This window comes from Camelus ferus, chromosome 27, assembly GCF_009834535.1.
Source record: "Camelus ferus isolate YT-003-E chromosome 27, BCGSAC_Cfer_1.0, whole genome shotgun sequence".
Lineage (NCBI taxonomy): Eukaryota > Metazoa > Chordata > Mammalia > Artiodactyla > Camelidae > Camelus > Camelus ferus.
Window position 1 is genome coordinate 2,041,896 of NC_045722.1, and position 21,709 is coordinate 2,063,604.

The 21,709-nt window shown below is 45.9% G+C and overlaps 1 protein-coding gene across 2 annotated transcripts in view; it reads left to right on the plus strand.

Annotated features, from left to right (window-relative positions):
- Positions 1-21,709, plus strand: part of LRRC49 (leucine rich repeat containing 49) — a 129,388-nt gene that overhangs the window by 39,328 nt on the left and 68,351 nt on the right. For both annotated transcript variants that reach the window (XM_014557004.2, XM_006182010.3), the window contains one exon: positions 20,085-20,232. In XM_014557004.2, coding sequence (XP_014412490.2) covers positions 20,085-20,232 — 148 coding nt within the window. The remainder of the gene's footprint in view (positions 1-20,084; positions 20,233-21,709) is intronic.

Genomic DNA, 21,709 nt, shown 5'->3' on the forward strand with positions numbered 1-21,709 from the left:
AACTTCTCTGGACGTGCCACGCCCCTCCTTGCCCACGCAGGCTTTGTGCCTCCCGTGGTTTCTGGCTGTGACATTTCTCTATCCTCCCTCCATCCTTCAGACCTCAGGGTAAACGACATTGGGGTTCTCAGACTTGAATATGCTCAGGGCCATCGGAGGGCCCACTAGAACGCCACGCTCTGGGCCCCATCTCCCGTGCGTTCTGACCCAGTGGTTTCAGGTGGGGCTCAGGAGTTTGAATCTTTAGCCAGTTATGCAGCTGACTTGAAAATACCACTGGTCTGTGTTTCCTAGACTTCGGGTCAGAACCCATACAAGGATCCTAAAATCAGTTCAGGTGGTTCAAGACCAGAAAAATGAAAATAGAATAGAAAAAGTATCAGTTTGTCACACATTGTAAGGGCAACCACTGTCTCATGAAAATTGTCCGCTTTTAATTACGTATGGTGCGTTCCTGCGTGTGCGTGTGTGTCTGTGCATTATTTTACTGCAGGTATGTGAGAACTGGGTTGCAGTGTAAATATATTCCTCACTATGGATTGGCTTTTAAAAGTTTGAAAAACTCCCGTGGGGCCTTGCCACGTGCTTCCTAGCTTCCTGTGCTCTGCTGTTACCGCAATGTCCGTCGTTTATTGTACCTCCGTTCTGAACGACTCTCCCTGCTAGACTGTGAACTCGGTAGAGTCAGAGGAGGGCCTGCTTTTCTCACTTCTGTCTCTCTGGCATCTAGAAGGTATGTGCCCTTTGTTGAAAAATTTTGAGAATTTAATCCTTGAAATAGACTTCTCTGTGTGACCTAAGAACCTGTTGTGGAAGGTCCTCTTTCATGTCATTACTAAGTCACCTGGGCTTAAGTCACGGTGCCTGGGGTATGTGAGGTTTAAAGGCTTAAGCAATCAGAATTCTTTTGGTAGCTGTTTTCTGGCTTCCAGGTCAATATTTTAATTTGTCGATAAGGATGCTTGCTTCCTGTGGGTGGCGCATCAAGGGCAGGGTTTGGGCGTGGCCTGTCCCAGGGCACAGGCAACGCGAGCGGTAGTCCCTGCCGGGGCTGGGCATTGATATTTCCAAAATGAACCAGCAAGCAGATCCGTGGGAGAGAGACCAGGTTGTGCTGAGCAGAGTGGGGGGGAGTGGGAATGGGGCAAAGATAATCAAAAGGCGCAGACTTCCAGTTGTGAGCTGAGTGAGCACCGGGGTGTAACGTACGACAGTGTGGGTAGCCCTGCTGCATGTTGTACGTGGAAGCTGCGAAGAGAGTACATCCTAAGAGTTCTCATCACAAGGAAAAATGTATGTATTTTTTTGTATTTCTTTAATTTTGTGCCTGTATGACATGGTGGGTGTTCACTAAACTCATGTCATCATTTCATGACGTGTGTCAGCCACCTCATTGTGCTGTACACCTTTCACTCGTGCAGTGTCAACTGTGTCTCAATAAAACTGGAAGAAAAAAGTACGTAGGATTTAGATACCCTTATCGATCTTACCAGAACCTTGAACATTTATCCACACTTTGATGCCACGAAATTATCAAAGTCTGAATTCTTAGAGCAACACCAATTACAGTACGTTTTAAGCATTCACTCTCCTTAAACTGAATTCTACACCACGCTGTTTACCACCGAGAGCCTGTGGCTTCCACAACTCAGTTTATTCAGTAAGTACTAAAGAAATGCTAATAGTGCAGTCCTCATTTTGTTTTGAAAACAAGGCTCCAAATATTAAAATATTGTCAATGTAAAAAAATAAATAAAAATAAACACAGTAGGGCATTTAGACACAACCAAAACCTACGAAAAACAGCTTGCTGCTGCTTACCACTGGGCCCTGGAGTTCTAAGCAACGTCAGGGGTGAAATAGCCCGCCTTCCCCTCCCGGTGAGACGGGCTGCCTGGCTCTGCCCTCCCTCCACGGCGTCCCTGAGGGCTTTGAACTAGGTTTCCACTCTCTTTTCCGGGGAGGGAGTGCTGTTACACGCTCTGCAGTGCCTCTTGCGGTGATCCTGGTGTAACTCGAGGTCTTTGGGCTGCGGCCTTTCCTTCATTCCGGGCAGGGTTATCCTGCAGGCTGCTTTCAAAATTTTACTGAAAATGGGTCATAGTTTTACCTTATCAGGAAGTCATTCTCTTTGCCTTTTTCCCAAATGGTGCTTCAGCTCGGCAAGTGGCCCTGGATGAAGTGTGCATCCAGAGGAGACCCGCCTCCACTCCGACAAGGCGGAGAGGCTCGGGCTGCCTGGCGGCGCCCCTCTCGACATCAGGCGGCGTTCTGAGGAGAGGCGACTCCGCTGCCCTTCAGAGTGCACGGCTGTCTGTCATGGGCTCAGCTTGTTGCAGCAGGTGTTCCTGTAGTAGAGACACAGGGCTTTCTTCCTCTGCTTTCCAGGACTGGAAGTGTCGCTGTGTCATTTCGTCTGAAGGAAATTCCTTTTCCTTCGCTCTAGTGTCCCGCAGACTGCCAGGTTGCCTTTTTTCCCCTTTGTGGCTTCAGTTAACAGACAACCAGCAATGTCGGGGTCTTCTTACTGACGGAATAAAACAGACGGAATCAGCTGTTGACAGATCTTTCCTGACCACCTGCTAAGAAGAGTTTTGTCTGAGGAATGGCCACGTACGTGTCAGGGAGGTTCCATATCATGTCCATCTGACTACTTAGTGCCTCTGGAGGTGTTTGCCTAGTGGCTGACATGGGTTCCCCTCCACACAAACATTTCATTGCATTTTTCTAGACGTGACGGGTGTCATCTAAAGAAAACCTACAAAAGCGACTCTAAAAACAGGGTTTTTAAAAATGCATCGCTGTTTTACTTGCCTGTGGCGAGCAGAACCCCCGGGGCGTGCGAAGGCGTCACCGTCGCGCGGCTGGCCGGCAAGCGGGGCTGCGCCTTTTGACTTCTTTCAGGAAGGAGTAGGGGCAAAGGTGTGACCCCACAGTTAGTGACACATTTTCCCGCCACTTCAGAAAAGTAGACTTTGAGGTAAAACAAATTTGTTTTTATCATTCTGATAGTTGACATAATTACTGGATCTAACTTTAATTTATTTAAAACATAGAAATTTTACTTAAATAATTTTTATGTAATCTTCCACTATACACCTGATCTCAATATTACTTTATTATGGGCCACTTTTCCTCTTCGATCAAAAGTAGGAATTATTCTAAAATAGAAAAGTGTTTAAAATGGCCTGGCTTCATTTTCTTCACTGATTGCAGGATATGCAGTCTGTTAGCTGACTGTGCCCTTTGTGATGCCTTGGGTTCTTAATACAAATGCTTGTTTGGATTTTTCTACAGTAATTTAAGGATTGCACAGTTCAGTTAACTTTTCTGGGCTATTTTATTTTTGTGTTATAATCTCAGTGGCTTTTTATTTCTGTTAGCTTTAAGTGCTTGTTGCTCTCATGCTGGATGGACTGCTGACCCTGTAATGGGAGTGTGTGCCTGTAACGCCGCAGCGCCACTCTCGCCGAGTCGGTGTCATGGAAGACGCTGCAGATTTTCTTCTGACTTAAGGGGATTAAGATCACTGCCGTTCACATAGCAGAACCTGGTGATCGTGAGGTTGTCCTGCTGTTCTGTAGGTGAGCGAGCACTAGAAGGCAGCTGCTTTGTGTGCCTGTGCGTCTGTAGAGTGCTTTGTAGTTATAAAATCCGAAAATGTTTTACTTTAAGCTAGCATTTTAAAGTGCACAGAGTACATTTACATTATATCTTCTGATTTACTAAGTTGATAATAGAATATATTCTGCCAAGAGAAAATTATCGACGTGACATGAATAGAGGCCAAAGGCTTCATTCAGCGGTGCTGTCGGGGAGCCCCCCACAGCCAGGCGCCCACCGGCCGCAGCAGGGCGTCAGAAGGCGGCGCGCGTGGCCTTGCGGTGTGACCGTGCGCTGCCGTCTTCGACGTGAGCCTCTGCCAGCAGGTGTTGCAGGTGGTCCTGGCCTTCGTGCCTCATGTTTAAGGGCTCAGTGATCATCGGCGTGATAGTTTGTGAGGACTGTTTTTGCAAGCCTTGTGGCTCATCGAGGAGTCAGACTTCATGCAGCGGGTGGTAGACAGAAAGAAAGGGCAGAGGTACAAGGCAGTGGGGAAGCGGGGGACCCTCTCTTGTGTTTGGTTCTTTTCGTGTTACTTGTGAAGGAGAGAAAGGCAGGAAAGGTCTGTTGGGTAGCAGTTACTTACTGTTCTCAGGGGCCTATTTTATTGTCTTCTTCCTTTCTGTCAGTATCTGCAGTCACGTGAAACGTTAACTCTGTAAGTACAGTAATTCATACAAGTGCTGCCATGGATTTTGTTTATAACATTATGGAGAAACTTCACAAGACGTTTTCCAGATACTTTTTTTGTCATCATAAAGTTTCATTTTCTTACGTGTAAGGGTAGTTTATCTGTGTGTGTATGTGTGTGAGTTTTTTAAAAGGAAAGAGTCTTGAACTAAAATTAAACAGAGACCCCGTGAGTAGGCTGTTTGCACACCTAGTCTCATCCTGCGTTCACACACACAGAGTTGAGAGGCTGCTGGCTATTCACGGCAGCAGATTAACGTTTTGAAAGGCATTGATGTATCAGAGGCCCTTTTGGGATTCGCTAATGTGAAGGTTCCAGATGTTGCAGACATTTTAGTGCATGTTACTAAGGGGGAATTTGGATCTTAAAATTACTCGTGATTAAACGTTATATTGAGTGTTTATTTCTAGGTTCAGAAACACAAGTATGATAAATTGAGACCAATGTGTGTTCTGTGATCTCCTTTAAGTTTGTTCTGCAAATTCAAGGTGTAAGTGGATTAAATCCAAAATGCATTTAGAAAGAAAGGTATGTAAGTAGCTTCCTCTAGTGCTGTTCCTTATGCTTGTAGAAAGTAGTTCCCAAAGGGGCTTGAAGTACTTTGCAGTAAAAGTCTCAAATGCAGTGAACACAAGTATTTAAAACAAAGGTAAATGACAGACACTGAAAGGACTGAAAAAGCTGATCAGTTAATTTCAGGAAAAAAACAAATTCAAAACCAATTATACCCAGACTCCAAGTGTCTGCTCTGACCTGCAGAACTTCCAAGTTCGAGCTGCTGAAGGAAGTTCTGTTCAGTCTTCATAATTCAGACCAAACCCCAAACAAGGAGAATTGTTTTCTTTTTCCACTGTCTCTGCCACACCTCTTAGAGTACTGCACTGTCTGTTTTTATGTAGCCCCTTATAGCTCAATCTTGGTGTCTGTCCCGTCTGGCACGTGGTTTAGTTTAGAGCTGATGTTTGTCAGTGTTCATAGGTAGTTCTTAAGGCCCCTTTTCAACATTTTATCTTGTTTAGTTGTCTGAGGATTCCATTTGTAGCTAATGCAGCATGGCTGTCCCCTGGGATACAAACTGCTAAAAAGTAAATAGAACAAGGAAGCAAATTAAGATTACTTTATGGTAGAGTTGGAGTGTTAGAAACACCTGTCACAAGATCGTCCCGCCCAAAGGCTCTCTTCAGCGATTTGAGATTTTTGTGGGGTACTTTTTGACCATTTGAGTAGATTCTGAGTTGTTCTCGGAGAAAAGCTGAGACTTGGCTTCAGATAGCTCCTCAATTACCTGATGCAAAGATAAGATAGCATATATATATGTGTGTGTGTGTGTGTGTATGTGTGTGTATGTGTGTGTGTGTGTGTATATATATATATACACACACACTGTTTTAAAGTTCCTGTCTACTAATTCCAACATTCCAACATCTGTGTCACCTCTAGGACTGTTTATGGTGACCTGTTTTTCCTCTTTGTTATTTATGTATATATTGCATTTTCTTGCTTTCTCACTTATCTGGCAGTTTTTATTGCGTTCTGGGCATTGTGGGTGTTACACTGTTGAAAATCTGGGTTTTGTTCTGTGAGGTAGTTTACCTGCTGGAGAATCGGGTCGACCTTGTCAAGGCTTACTTTTCAGTTCCGTGGGGCAGGTGTGTCTAACATAGTCTTATCCCACGACTAGAGGGGAAGCTTTGTGGCTGCATTCACCTTGCCCGACAGTGAGCACACGACCTCTGTGTCACAGGCAGACTGAGTGTTTACCTGTGACTGTCTTGGCACTGGTTTCTTGTGCTTCATTTTTCCCCACAGGGTTATGCGATGAGGGCAGATGTCACCCACGTGTGCAGAGTCAGGGGGTGGTCCTGGCACATGAGAGGAACGCAAAATTACTATTTTTGGAGCTTATATAGGAGCTGATTGCATAGCTTCACCTCCTCCCGTCTGGAGGAGACAGATGGAGACAGAGAAACAGGGGGAAGGCCCCTTGGACAGATGCCCTTCGCAGCGTAAACACATGGTTTAGGGAGGCGACGTTCTGTGTCACCACAGAGGGCTCTACCTGTACAGTCACCTTTAACCCAGCTGCCAGTTCTCCTTGCTCAGAAAGCCCTGCCCACGCAGACACACGACCGTCTTCGCGCCGTCTTCCAGCGTGGAGCAGCCTTGCACCAAGGGCGCAGGCGCTCGGGGGCCCCGGCTGTCACTGGTGCTGTGTGGCCCCTTCCCGGCGTCTGGCTGGACACCCCCCCGCCACCGCGGCTGCAGGCACTCTTCTCACCTCATGCCCCCCTCCCCGCGCTGTGTTCACTAGGCTCCCCGGAGCCCCGCTGCGCTGGTGCATCTTAATATTCAGCCAAATACTTAAAAGACTCCTGTGCAGGTTCTGAAGTTTCTTCTCCACACACTCCCTCTTCCCCACCGCCCCTGCCCTGTCCCAGGTCCCAGCAGCCACGCAGACCAGACTCTGACCGCTATTTCCTCCACCCAGTGAGGCCTCTGCTCTCTTCTTGACTCCCCTTCCCCGTGCTGTGATCTGGAGAGTGCCTCTAGGCAGAAGGCAAGATGAGAGTGACTTCCATATGTTTTTCTTCTCCAAGGATCACAGCCCTGTCCTGTCTGTTGTTCAACACTTGCTTCAAACGTTTTGTCTGGTTTCAGAGTTGTTTACATTGGGAGATTGAGTCTGAAACCATCATAGCCAAAACTGCACGTTCTTTCTGCCATATTTTCAAATTATCATGCTGTGTATCATCTCTGCCACATGCCCATCTGGTGTTTAAAGGATATGAATTCCCTTTAAATTAACAGGACTGTATTCCTATATCTAAGAACCAACGATTCAGTCTATTCCTGAACTGGTAGATATGCAGTTTCTGTTAAAAGCCTTTCTGAAATTTAAAATTAATAATTCAGAAATAAGCAAAAAATCTGCTCTAAAAGTCCAGTCCAATATCACGTTATTTGTCCAGAAAACTCCATGCTGTCTTTATAACTTTATCTCCCTATAGAAATGCCTTCAAAAGCTATGATTTAACATATGTCTAGTATTTATTTAAGAGACTGAGGAGGGTGGAGAGTACAGCTCAGTGGTAGAGCAGATGCTGAGCATGCACAAGGTCCTGGATTCAGTCCCCAGCACCTCCTCTAAAGATAAATAGACAAACCTAACCCCCTCTCCCCCCCACCAAAATAAAGATTGAGGAAAGAACTAATTAAACCAGAAACTTCTGGCCAGTGAAAGCTACTGCAGTTGAGCACAGATTGTATTGGGGATCAAGGTGAAAGGAAGGACTGTGACCTGTGAGTAAATTGCTGGGCTACCTTGTTTCGTGTGCGCACACAGTGAACACGTCCGCATGCAGTCACTCCTGAGTCCACGTCTGACGCTGGGGGATCAGGCCATCCTCAAGAGAAAAACGCTTTTTCCTGTTTGTGATGGAAAAATACATATTAGTGAAAAGCTGTGTTAAATTATTTAGGACTACATTTACAAGGATTGTATATTTCTGAAGAAGCTGCTGACTTTCGATGTTTGAGGGGGTGGTTGATAATCATACCCTTTCTCTTCTGCTCTATGTTTTGAATCAATTGAAAGCTGTGGGAATCAGACGAATAGAGTACAAACAGCAGAATGCAGCTTAGATCTGTACCTGCAGTCAGGCTTCCTAACGGATGTCTCCTGGAGTGGATTTTCAACTTGCTGGCAGAGGAGCTGGAAAACTGAGAGCGCCCTCTCTGGGAGGAGTGGGGCTGCAGAGAACACTCCCGTCCTGGAGACGGGGCGGCTTGACAGGAGAACAGGAGGGCCTGGGATTGCTGTGTGGGCGCCTCTCCTTTTGGGAGCTCGCCTCTTAGGGGGGTGTGTGTGTGTGTGTCTCTGTGGTGTGGGCGGGCTTTCTTCCTGTCAGTTTCAGTATTGAAGATGGCTTGTGTGAAGGGCTGAGTCCGACGTGGCTGGGAGGGGAGTCACTGCCGGTCTTGATAGTGACTAAACTTCCAGTCAGGCCTTGCCTGAAGGAGTAGGGTGTTTTCCCCGTTAACAAATCTTGGGTACACCCATGTGAGGGAGTTGGAATTCTTCATAAATAAGGAGGATATTTCTGGATTCTTGCCTTGAAGGGAGGTGAATCAGCTGGTCTTGTTTGTCCAGACAAGTAGGAAGATGCCACAGTGACTTACGCACTGCAAGACATCTTAGCAGGTAGTTCAGAACCGTCAGATAGTCTCTGTGAACTGTTTTTTGATAAAACTGCCTTCTTATGGCTTAAAAAGAAGTTGACGATGTCGGTTGTAGGCCCCGTGTTAGAGACCATGGCTTTTAGTTGAGGAGTCTCCTGGGAGGCCCTGAACAGTCTAGCCAGATTAGTAGTATTTTCCTGCTGGTGCCTGTGATCTTGTCTTTGGGGTTTGCCTTTTCTGCACTTCAGGGGTATTGGCTTGTGATTCTCCAAAATAACCCACGAGAGGAATTCAGAGAGTGTTCTTTGTAGCTCCATGGGCTTCGGCTGCAGGGCTGGCTCAGGGGTGTCCAGAGGGCGCTGGCCAGTCCCGACCCTCCTCCTTCACACCCTTTATCACTGCATGAAAATATCTTCTCCTCTCTCTCATTTAAATAATTTAAAATTTCTTCCCAGTTGGTTGGTGAACAACATTGATTATGCATGGCTCCATGTAAAACACCAAATAAGGCATTGTAGGGAACGGCCGAGGATAAATACATGGCTTCTGTTTTCTAGAAGTATATAGTCTAGTGACAGACAACACCCACGGACATGAGTGACACAAGCGTGGGACAGCCCAGCCTCCTGCCTGTAGAAGAGCCAGCAGCCCCGGCATCACAGTTCATCGGCACAGCAGCTCTGGGGTGAAGCGCGCTTCTTCCCTGATGCCTCAGAGCCTCACTGTTCAGAGCTGTGGCCCTGGGCCAGCAGCAGCAGCATCCTGGGAGCTCACTAGACATCCAGGGCCAGGCGCGGCCCTAGACCTCCTAGAAGAGAATCATCTGAACGATCCCTGGCTGAGGCCGGTGTGCGTCGCAGCCTGGGAGGCGCGCCGCAGAGGATCCCAGTTGTGCTCATCTGCGCGCTGGGTCAGGTGCCCAGCTGGAGCTCGTCGCCCTGGCCGGGAGCCTGCAGGGCAGGTGCGCCGGATGTGCGGCCTCCCCAGCCGGGACGGCTGTTCTCCGTCCCCTGGCCAGTGGGGGTGGGGTCAGTCCGTGGGCTGAATTTGCTGCAGGAAGAAAGTGTCCTGCCCCAGGGGAAACAAGGAGGCAGCAGGAGATGAGATTCCCAGTCCTCACTTCCTCTTCCGTGTTGGGGCTCACATGGCCGTGAGGGCCAGCTGCTTACCAGCCCTTCACGCTGGGTCATTTCATCCCCTTTCCTGTGTGTGTGTGCGCGTGTGTGTGTGCGTGCATGTGCTCCCACGCTACTCCCAGTTCCCTTCGCGCTCAGCCTATCTGTTGGCTTGACCTGGGTGTCAGAGATTCCCACCGCCTCCACAGCATGGTTCTTCTGTCGCCTCTCAGACAGTCACAGTTCTCAAATACATGTGACCACTTCAGAGGAAGCACACACGCGCCTGTGTCCAGGTCTGAGTTCACAGCCGCGGGGTCTTGGGACTGCAAGCATCAAGTACTGCCTTTCATTCTGCCACTAGCACTTCGGGCCTTGGAGTCAGGCCCTTTCAAGCCGCCAGCTGGCTGTTAAGATGCATTTATGTTTCCCAGGGGGCGTCATACCTCCAGCCCTCAGGAACCGAAACTCCTGGCGACTACCTTACTGGAAGTTCTATATACAGGGAAAGAGGAGGTTCTGCCCTTTTACTGTTATTACTTACAGTTGACCTTTGAACAATGCAGGTGTTTTGTGGGAGAAACAAAACTTCTAACCAGAGTTCATTTCTTTTACACTGTGTTTTGTTTCTAGTCTAAAAGAATATAATAAAAAAAACCTGTGTTTTTAAAAAAAAAGAAAACTGCATTCAAAGTTGCTTGGGTTAGTTCTCCTGTTACTTCAGTGCGATTATGTTATTCATTTAAATAGTAGATTTATTTGTTTGTATTCACTTTTTGTTTCCCCTCCAACCTTCTAATTTGATACACTAATTTTTCAGTCGATGTAACAATAACGTGGTTCTAAAACTTAGCTGTGTGAGAAGGTATCACTCGGAGGTCTCTCACTTTCCCCCTCTTTCTACCCACTTCCGGTGCCCCTCCTTTCCATCCTGTCTCTCCCACTCTTACAGGTAAATCTCATACATTGCTGGCTTATCCTTCTCATGTTTCTTTTCTGTACGTATCAGCGGATATGTTTGCACTATAGGGAAACTCCCACGTATTTTTCCCTAGTATTTGCATGGTATTTCTAGCATTTGCAGATTTTTTTTTGGAGGGTATGATATTTGAAGCTAATTTTTTCAAATGTCTAGTTGTCTGAGAGACACTTGCTGAAAAGCTCGTCTTTTCCCTGGTGACTTGGGGCTCTGCCTTTGGTAGCACCTTATCTACCTCCATGGAAGCTCAGTAATCATGATCTTGTTTCACTTTCCCCTTCCTCCTACCTTCCGTGTTCTCAGCTACATTATTTCTACCTTCCTGCACGCGAGACACACTGTATATAATACACAGCATGCTGTTCTCCCACAGGGTTTGTGCCTTTGTTCTAGTCCTGGGTCTACAGATGACACTGAACGCACACCATCCATGCCCTGAGCCCCGCACAGGTGTCCTCAGCCATCTGTCAGCGGATGAAGTTCACCCAGGACACTCCTCAAGAAGGGCTCGTGGGGGCAGGATAGTCTGGCATCTTACCAGTTTAAAAGTGTTTCTGTATTTTGACACTTAAAGGACAGCTTGTCTAAATATAAAATTCTCAGTTCATTCATTCTTTCCTTGGGTTTTTAAAAAAATGCTGCTCTGTTGTTATTCTGCACTGTAAGTTGTGTTTAGGGCATCTGGTGCCAGTCTGATTTCAGTTTTGATCTTTATGCTTAGAGATCTTGAGGTTAAAAAAAATTTAAGTCTAATAGTTTTATTAGGATATGTTTTCAAATCGATCATTCTGGTTCAGTTTTCTCTGGTACCTGTTGGGCCTTTTCAATATGTGCATTTTGGTCTTTTCTTGTTTCCAACGAGTCTTCCTGGGTTACAGTTTTAAGTATCAGGTCTGTTCAGTTGTTTTGCTTTTATCTTTAGGACCTCCTACTACACATCCTTTTCTTCTTTGGCTTTCTTCTCTTTCAACCACTTTACTTCTGATCCATTTTATTTCTTTGCCACGTTTTCATTTTCTTGGTTATTTTTTTCTGGCTTTCTTCAATGACCCTTAGTAAAATTTTATTTGGATCTAGTCTCCCTTGGGGACTTTGTCATTTAATCTTTGATTCTGCAATGATTTTGTCTTTTCATTTCTTTCCCACATTCAGTCAAGTCTCTTTTCATTTATTCCTAATTATTGTCCATTTCTGCTTTTAATTTTTGAATTTCTTATCCAAGGTGGTTTCTCATTCCCCCAAACGCAATGACGGTTTGAAGACTGCCACCTGAACTCATGTGCACTCAAAGACCCCTTGCCCGTAGTGCGTGCTCTGACCCACTGGGGCTCTTCCGGGATTTTTACACTTAGTGTGGCCTTTCCCTTTCTGGTTGTGATTTTAGCTTAGTTTTAGTCCCACTGCTAGTGCCCCTTTTCTCTCTTGCACATAGTTTTTTCCAAAGTGCCCTTCCACATTACCTGCTTATAGGTAACCTGATACTTGGGCATTCCTCATCTTTTAGTTATGTTGTGGGCATAGGTTTTATATGATCTGTTTGTTGTTCTTGTGGTCCTGTATTGTTTTTGGAAGATGGGCTGGGACACTCAGTTTATGCCCCTGCATTTGTTGCAGAAAAACGTGTTACAGCTCAGTTGTGACAGCAACCTGGATCCGGGCGAGAGACCAAGCAGCACTTGGAGAGTTGGAGAACACAGGTTTATTACGCCAGCGGGCCCAGAAGAGTCAACACTCCAAGCTCTGAGCCCCATCTGTAGGTTTACACAGGCCTTTTATAGGCTGCCTGTTTACACTTTGCAACGTCATATGCAAATAAGGTATAAGAAAAGTTGACTTATTAGGAACAAGCTTTGTAGAAATGGACCAATCAGGAGGGAGAGAAATAACCAATCAGGAATGAGCTCCATGCAAATAAAGTACAACAAATGGACCAATCAGAAGTTAGGGAAGTGGACCAGTCAGGAGTGAAGGAAATAACCAATCAGGCGTGAGCTCAGGGAACCAATAGAATTTTAGGGGTAAGTAAGCTGTTTCAGAGGCAAAAAGTGAGATAGAGCCTCTGGGCCAGGGAACCGGATGGTGCTGGCAGGAGAGCAGTGGCTCTGCCTGGGGGTCCTGCCGGTCTTTTTATGGGGCTTCCCGCCTCACATCTGCCTCACGTGTATGTGTAAACGTGCGTGTATGTGTGTAGATATTGTATGTGTGTACTTGTATCTGCTATCAGAATGTAATTCCTTAAGAGTAGCAATTCAGTTTTACTCATCTTTCCGTCTTTAGCAATAATCCCAGTACCTATCACATGCAATGCCCTTTAAACATTTCTTTTTCTTATTAACAATTAAAACAGAATTGCAGTAGAGCATGTTTCTCTGTTAAAAATCATCTATCTCTTTTCCAAAGGCTGCAGATAGCTAAAGGATTGTGACAGGAAGTGCAGACTCCTCTAACTATGCAGCTGGGCCTGCGGGCTGGACAGCAGCACGGGGAGTTATTTGAGAGCCTGAATGCACAGAAATTGCCATGTTGCTCATGACAGAAGGAATGTGATGTATGCATAGTGTTATAAGATGGTGCGTTCACTTCAGAGGAGAGCCCCATGGCTCCTGGGTGACACATGATTGTCCTTATTATTCTTGTGACTTGACTATGAAATGAGGTGAGAGAGTGCAGAAACCTTCTGCTTAGGGGAGCGGCAGATAGCGGTGCTGTGCGGTGCTCCTGTGCTCCGGATTGACTGGGAGGGTCCGAAGTGCCACAGTGAACGGTTAGTGTTCTGATGGAATCTGAGGGGAAGCGATGCCGTGCTCACCAGCACCGGTCTCACTCTGACTCTTCCTCACAGTCCTCCTGTCTGGGTCACGTACCAAATGAAACTTAATGTAATTTCTGCACGATAACTGCCATTTCTGTAAGAAATAGATACTTTTGTCAGTTTGTGATTCGGAAAGAGGGGAGAGTGGTGGATGTGGGGTAGGGATCAAACCTAGGAATGTGCTTGGGGACTTCTGTGCAAGTGTTACGGGCTGAATTGTGTCCCCCAGATTCGTGCGTTGAATCCTAACCCCCAGGACCTCAGAATGTGATCTGGTTTGGAGAAAAGGCATTTAAAGAAGTAATTAAGGTAAAGTGAGGTCATAGGGAAAGGTCCTTATCCTAGTAAGAAGAAATTAGGACACCTCCACACACAGAAGGAAATCTTGTGAACACAGGGAGAAGACAGCCACAGAGAGAGGCCTCGGAAGAAAAAAACCCCGCCATCACCCTGGTCTTGGGCTCCTGGCCTCCAGAACCACGAGAGAATACATCTCAGTTGTTTAAGTGACTGTTCGTGGTGCTTTGTCGACACCCCTACCAAACTAGTAGTGCAAAGGTACTCACCGCAGAATTTTTAAATAGCAGCTCCAGATGGAAACAAAAGATGTGCCCAACAGTGGGCGCGGAGTTATGTTCGTGTCCCGCTCTGCCTGTCCTGCCCCCCTGGCCGTCCCCTGTGGGCGGCAAAGGACAGTGAGGGTAGTCAGGGCTGCGGGCTGCCGTCACCTGGGGTAACCTGAGCCACCTCGCGAGAATCATCGGTCCTGAGCACCCCTGCTCTTGGGCCGCGGGCCCCTCTGTGCGGTGGATGGAGTTGATCGTGGACGTGCCAGGGAGAAACAGAAGACGGGTACTGTGCCTGGGGATTTTAAGGACTCAGGCTCAGTATATCCCTTTTCACCAAAACAATTTCATTTTGTTTTCTGCACAGATTTCCTCCAGAGCTCCCGCTGAATTCGGGTTTAAGCCGCTAGGTTCTCTTTACCGTCCGTACATGTCCAATTCCATGCCAACACCATATATACTTGTTATGTCTGATTAAATATTGTTTTTGCCAACAAAACCTTACAATATAATTCCCAAAATTCATTGCCACAAGCAAAAACCTTTCAAGATTTCCCCTAGCAGTTTCCTTATGAGCGCACTTGGTTATTCTGGTCTGTTTCACCTTGGCCCCCATGCTACACATGGTAGCGAGTAAGCGAGCTTTTCATTAGGGTGATTTCAGAGTATGTGGTGCTTTGTGGGCATGAAAGCTTAAAACCCCTTTTACTGAAGCACCTAACTTACCTTTGGGGGAGAACTTTCCAGTTAGAGAAGTTTGACATTTGGAAATTGTTAGTTTAATATGTGTGTGGTATATATGCATAGACAGGAATTTCATTTTTTCTCTGTATTTTGTTAAGTGGGCACAAAGTGGACGGAAGTCGTTTCTGTCCCTTGTGAGAGGGGAGCTTGGTCAGCAGGACGGTCTGCTCTCTGTGGGCTCTTCAGCACACAGGAAGCGGGTGTGGCGCTGGGGGGAGAAGAAGTGTGTGAGCAACCTGGAAAAAGATTAAAGTCAGACTACGAGGTTCGTGTCAGCCTCTGGACCAGGACTTTTCCATTCTTGGTACTTTAAAGAAATGAGCAACTTAGTGTTCTTAGAAAAGGAGAGACCATTCGTAAAAGCCGGCACCGCTCCCCTGTACTTACTGCCGTGTTTCCAAGTGCTTTTGTTTTTTTAACAATCTGATTTTTTCTTTTGTTTGGGTGGGATGTGACCCTTCATTAGCCTGTATGTGTACTTAAGGAGTCTTGTTTTATTTGATTGGAGAATGTTTTTAAAATCATATGCACCTTAATAACTGTGTTTCTGGGAATGTCTGGCATGTTTATTGGTCAAATGCCTTGCAGATGAAAGTGAAACATTGTGAGGAATCTTCTGGATCAAACACGGATCTATTTTTACTTTAGTAAAACTATTCAAAGCATAAAGCCTTCAGTCTGGGTGTCGGTGCTGGCAGCTCACCTGGGAGGGCTGCCGGGAAAGTGCCTGCTATGGGCTGCAGTGATTTTCCCATCCCTGCTGCCTCTGGTTGTCGTGCTTGAACTACAGACATGGACCAGCTGAGCACCACCAGGTCTCCTGGGTTTCCAGAGCACTGCACGACGGCTGCGTTCACGGGCGTCCTGTTTTCTTCTGAGTTCACTAACATGCTTTCAAGTTTTCAAAGTCAGTGAAGATACCGTTGAGTTTTGTGTCTGACACCAGCCCTTAAGAGATTATTAGACGAATTCCGTTCTCCAGAGGAGCACTGGAGAGGTAGAGCTGGGGTCGGTGGCAGTCATTTTAGTTTAAAATTATACCTGCTCTTAAAACAAGCCGTAGACGCTCTGCAGTCCAGCTGGGAAATCGACAGTGACGAGCAGCAGGGCTGGAGCACGCCTGCTCTGAGTGCCGTCTCCCCGCTTCTCTGTGCTCTGGGCGTGCGTCCACTTTCTCCGTGCATCTGCTTGCCTGGCGACAGAGAGCAGGTGTCAGGGTCATAGCAGTTCACAGTTTACAGTTTAATTTTGTTCAGAGACGCTGGGCCGTTGAAGAGAAGCGCTCCTCACCATGGAAGGGTGCTGCTGCCTCTGCTCCTCCCCTTGGCTAGGGTCTCACGGCTGAAGGTAGTCGCCCTGTTCTGTGCGAGCCGGGGGAGGACTTAATGAAAGCCTTTTGGAAACATGTCCTAACAGCCCCTGGCCAACAGCATCGCGTCGTGTTCCTGTTCCTGGTAAAGGTGAGCTGGTAGGTGGAAAGGTGATCTGCAAATATGTATTTTTTTGTATTTCAAATTTCTTTGTAAACCGATTTGAGATATAACTTGCATGTAACACAAGGCACCCAATTTTAAGTGTAGAGCTCACCGAATCTTGACAACGTGTACGTTCTTTTTTTTTTTTTTTAACATTTTTTATTGATTTATAATCATTTTACAATGTTGTGTCAAATTCCAGTGTTCAGCACAATTTTTCAGTCATTCATGGACATATACACACTCATTGTCGCATTTTTTTCTCTGTGAGTTATCATAACATTTTGTGTATATTTCCCTGTGATATACAGTGTAATCTCGTTTATCTATTCTACAATTTTGAAATCCCAGTCTATCCCTTCCCACCCTCCACCCGCCTGGTAACCACAAGTCTGTATTCTCTGTCTGTGAGTCTATTTCTGTTCTGTATTTACGCTTTGTTTTTGTTTGTTTGTTTTTGTTTTTGTTTTTGTTTTTGTTTTTAGATTCCACATATGAGCGATCTCATATGGTATTTTTCTTTCTCTTTCTGGCTTGCTTCACTTAGAATGACATTCTCCAGGAGCATCCATGTTGCTGCAAATGGCATTATGTTGTCGGTTTTTATGGCTGAGTAGTATTCCATTGTATAAATTTACCACATCTTCTTTATCCAGTCACCTGTTGATGGACATTTAGGCTGTTTCCATGTTTTGGCTATTGTAAACAGTGCTGCTATGAACATTGGGATGCAGGTGTCATCCTGAAGTAGATTTCCTTCTGGATACAAGCCCAGGAGTGGGATTCCTGGGTCATATGGTAAGTCTATTCCTAGTCTTTTGAGGAATCACCACACTGTTTTCCATAGTGGCTGCACCAAACTGCATTCCCACCAGCAGTGTAGGAGGGTTCCCCTTTCTCCACAGCCTCTCCAGCATTTGTCATTTGTGGATTTTTGAATGATGGCCATTCTGACTGGTGTGAGGTGATACCTCATTGTAGTTTTGATTTGCATTTCTCTGATAATTAGTGATATTGAGCATTTTTTCATGTGCTTTTTGATCATTTGTATGTCTTCCTTGGAAAATTGCTTGTTTAGGTCTTCTGCCCATTTTTGGATTGGGTTGTTTATTTTTTTCTTATTGAGTCGTATGAGCTGCTTATATATTCTGGAGATCAAGCCTTTGTCGGTTTCACTTGCAAAAATTTTCTTCCATTCCGTAGGTTTTCTTCTTGTTTTACTTCTGGTTTCCTTTGCTGTGCAGAAGCTTGTAAGTTTCATTAGGTCCCATTTGTTTATTCTTGCTTTTATTTCTTCTAGGAGAAAATTTTTGAAATGTATGTCAGATAATGTTTTGCCTATGTTTTCCTCTAGGAAGTTTATTGTATCTTGTCTTATGTTTAAGTCTTTGATCCATTTTGAGTTGATTTTTGTATATGGTGTAAGGGAGTGTTCTAGCTTCATTGTTTTACATGCTGCTGTCCAGGTTTCCCAACACCATTTGCTGAAGAGACTGTCTTTATTCCATCGTATATTCTTGCCTCCTTTGTCGAAGATGAGTTGACCAAAAGTTTGTGGGTTCATTTCTGGGCTCTCTATTCTGTTCCACTGGTCTATATGTCTGTTTTGGTACCAATACCATGCTGTCTTGATGACTGTAGCTCTATAGTATTGTCTGAAGTCTGGGAGAGTTATTCCTCCAGCCTCTTTCTTTCTCTTCAGTAATGCTTTGGCAATTCTAGGTCTTTGATGGTTCCATATGAATTTTATTATGATTTTTTCTAGTTCTGTGAAATATGTCCTGGGTAATTGGATAGGGATTGCATTAAATCTGTAGATTGCCTTGGGCAGTGTGACCATTTTAACAATATTGATTCTTCCAATCCAAGAGCATGGAATATCTTTCCATTTTTTGACGTCTTCTTTCATTTCCTTCATCAGTGGTTTATAGTTTTCTGTGTATAATTCTTTCACCTCCTTGGTTAGATTTATTCCCAGATATTTTATTACTTTGGGTGCTATTTTAAAGAGGATTGTTTCTTTACTTTATTTTTCTGTTGATTTATCGTTAGTGTAAAGAAATGCAACTGATTTTTGAACGTTAATTTTGTAACCTGCTACCTTGCTGAATTCTTCGATCAGCTCTAGTAGCTTTTGTGTGGACCTTTTAGGGTTTTCTATATATAGTAACATGTCATCAGCATATAATGACACTTTTACCTCTTCTTTTCCAATTTGGATCCCTTTTATTTCTTTCTCTTGCCTGACTGCTGTGGCTAGGACTTCCAGGACTATGTTTAATAGGAGTGGTGATAGTGGGCAGACTTGTCTTGTCCCAGATCTTAGTGGGAAGCTTTTGAGTTTTTCACCGTTGAGTACTATGCTGGCTGTAGGTTTGTCATATACAGCTTTTATTATGTTGAGATATGTTCCCTCTATACCTACTTTGGCGAGAGTTTTTATCATAAATGGGTGTTGAATTTTATCAAATGCTTTTTCTGCATCGATTGAGATGATCATGTGGTTTTTGTCCTTTCTTTTGTTGATGTGATGTGTACGTTCTTGTAGCCGCCACCGCAGTCACTAACAGGAGACAAGCCTGACTGCTGCTCTGGTTTCTGCAGAGCCCGCTCCCCGCTGCTCACACTCACGGCCACCACCTTCCCTTTGATGTGCTCGGCCCTCACTCTGCACCACTGCTGCTTACTGCAGTCTGCTCTGGAACTGGCGTTTTGCTCTTAACTCCTTTTTCCCCCTTGTACTTTCTATAATATCTCTAAGTTATGATTATTCTAATCACATTAGCCGCCCACCTTGCTTAAAATCCCTTGAGGGCCCTTCGCAGTTCCCCTTCTCAGTCATCAGTTTCTAGGTAAGAGGTTGGTTCACGACGGCATTGAACAGTTGTGAAATATACACGGGGAACCGGACTCGTGAAGGGCAGGTGATGAGTTAGTTCACTTAACAGTGTGGAAGAAATAAAAGCTCACCTTGTATTTCAGGGTTTAAATTATCAGAAGCATTTTACTTGATTCTCACTTTATGCAAACAACTGTGAGGGAAGGAGAGAAGCATCTTTCAAATATTCATTTCAACGTTAGAAACTGGAGCCAGCCGAAGGAGCTTCCGATGACCAGAGCTGGAGCCACCTGAACAGGATAAGTAACATGGTGCCGGATCATAACCCAAAGTACAAAGTAGAGTGTCCGTGAATCGACAAACAGGGAAAAGAGGCAAACTTCTTGGGAAGAGAATTCCAGATAATTGATATAGATCCTCTGCTCTCAACGAGCGGAAACTGAACTTCCCACTGACTGAGTGTGGGCTGCACGTGGTGACTTCCTTCCAGAGAACTCAGTGTGGAAAGGAGGGGAGGGGAGAGTAACTTTACATCAGAGAAACCTGAAGAACAGGTGACCAGTGTTGGCATGAAGAGTGACAGGCATGTTAGTAATAATAAGCACTGTGACCCCAGTCTAATCATGAAGAAGCATCAGGCAGATTCCAGCAGAGGAGCAGCCTGCAGAATAAGGGGTCAGGGCTCCTCAAAGCTGTCCAGGCTGTCACACACAGAGAAAGTCTAAGAAAACGCCACAGCCACAGGAGGAGCCTAAGGAGACACGACAGCTAAATGTGATCTGGTGTCCCGGATGGGATCCTGGAACAGAAAAGGACATTCGGTAAAAACTAAGGAAATCTGGGTAAAATATGGACTTGAGTTAACAAGGATGATCGATGCTATTTCATTCATTGTAAAACGTGTGCTGTGCTAACACAGGGTGTTAACACCAGGGAAACTGGGTGCGGAGTGTATGAGGACTCTGTACTGGTCTCAGTTTTTCTGTAAATCTAAACCTGTTCTAAAAAATAACGTGTCTGAAACTAAGGAAAGCACTGTTGAGGGTCCCCGGTAACCCGCTGGTTTCTGTCTCCCCTGCAGTTTCGAGAGTGTTTGCTGCCTTGCTGACTCTACTTCCCTCTCTGACATCACCTTTGATGGCAACCCAATAGCTCAAGAGTCATGGTACAAACACACTGTCCTTCAGAATATGATGCAGCTGCGCCAGCTGGATATGAAGAGGGTCACGGTGGGTGAGGGTCCCCCAGAGTGCTCGCCACAGTGCTCCGCTGGGTGGGTGGGGAGCTGGGCTGCGCGCGCTTTGCTTGAAATGCTTCTCACCTTTGAAGCACTGTGGATCATCACGACTATGTACTTCTCAAGCATAACGGTGAGCCTTTTACCTCCTGTCCCCTATTCCCGCTTTCACTGAGTAGACCTAGCCTTCTGTTTAAACTAATCCTCATGCTTATTTTTCACTCTTGCTTAATATCCAACTATTTACTTTGGAGGAGATGAGTAAGAATTTCACCGGTGAGTTGCGCAGCGTGGCGGTTAAGGACGAGGGTGCTGGAGCTGGCCTGCAAGCCTGAGTGCTGGCCTGGCCGCTTTCCGGCTGCGTGCCCTTTGGCGGTTTACTTAATCTTTCTGTCCTCTTTTCCTCAGAGTAAAATGGGGATTGTGGTCGTGTCGTGTCACAGGGTTGCTGTCAAGGTAGAACGAAGTGCTAAGCCGCAGGACGGGCTGAGGCTCCCGGAAGCGGTGCGGCCTGTTGCGCTGGGCTTGACGCGCTCCCGCTCAGCGGGGCGTCTCGTCTCTGTTCATTGTGTCTCCATGGGAGACACTAGACGTTTCCATGTGGCTCCTGATCTAAGTGAAATGCTGCACACAGTACCCCTCCTCTTAACTGTACCATGTACGTAAGCATACTGCAGGCTCTAGAAAGTTCTGTGATAAAGACACTTGCCAAAATTTGTTTCATTGCACCCCAGATTTATTTGAATACTTACCATCAAAGAAAATATCTGTTAGTAATCTCAGTTTGATCATCTCTGACCTAGAAAAATGTCCTAAACTTCCATCTGTTTTCTCACTTCTAGACTCTGCTAATTTTGATGTGGATCCTGAGTGGTCAGCTAGGTTTGTTCAGCTGCCAGTCGGCTCACTGCCTGTACACTAATGTCACAGTGTGTGCCGCTCACAGTTCTTCCTCAGCAGTATTGTGGACATCTAAGGTGGCCAGCGGATGGGCAAGGTGTGGCGGGATCCGTAAGTCCCAGGAGGCCTCTCAGGTTCCGCCTGTCTCTGTTCATGGAGATGAGGTTCTCTGTCCTTCCAGTTTGCTCAGACCTGCACCGTCCACTGTGTCTCATATGTTTACCCTCATCTCCACAGCTGTCTCACTGAGGCATCTGTGGTTCTTCTAATTGCTCTTCCGGATGGGGTTGTGACGAACAGGAACCCATTTATATAAAATAGTACTTAATTATGCTTCCCGTAGTGAATTTTATTTACTGAAGTACAGTCAGTCACAAAGCGCGCAGTTACCTTGTACGCCAGCCTTGTCTGCCACCTCAGGACGTCGTCTGTGAGGGCGGGAGCCGTTCTTCCTCCGGGCGGCAGGGGAGGACGCACCACACGGCTTCCTCCCTTCCTTTTCTGGCTCGCCCGAGGCTGGGCGCGCAGTCAGGTTCAGCCGAGGCTTGCTGGCTCAGTGCGCCCGGCCT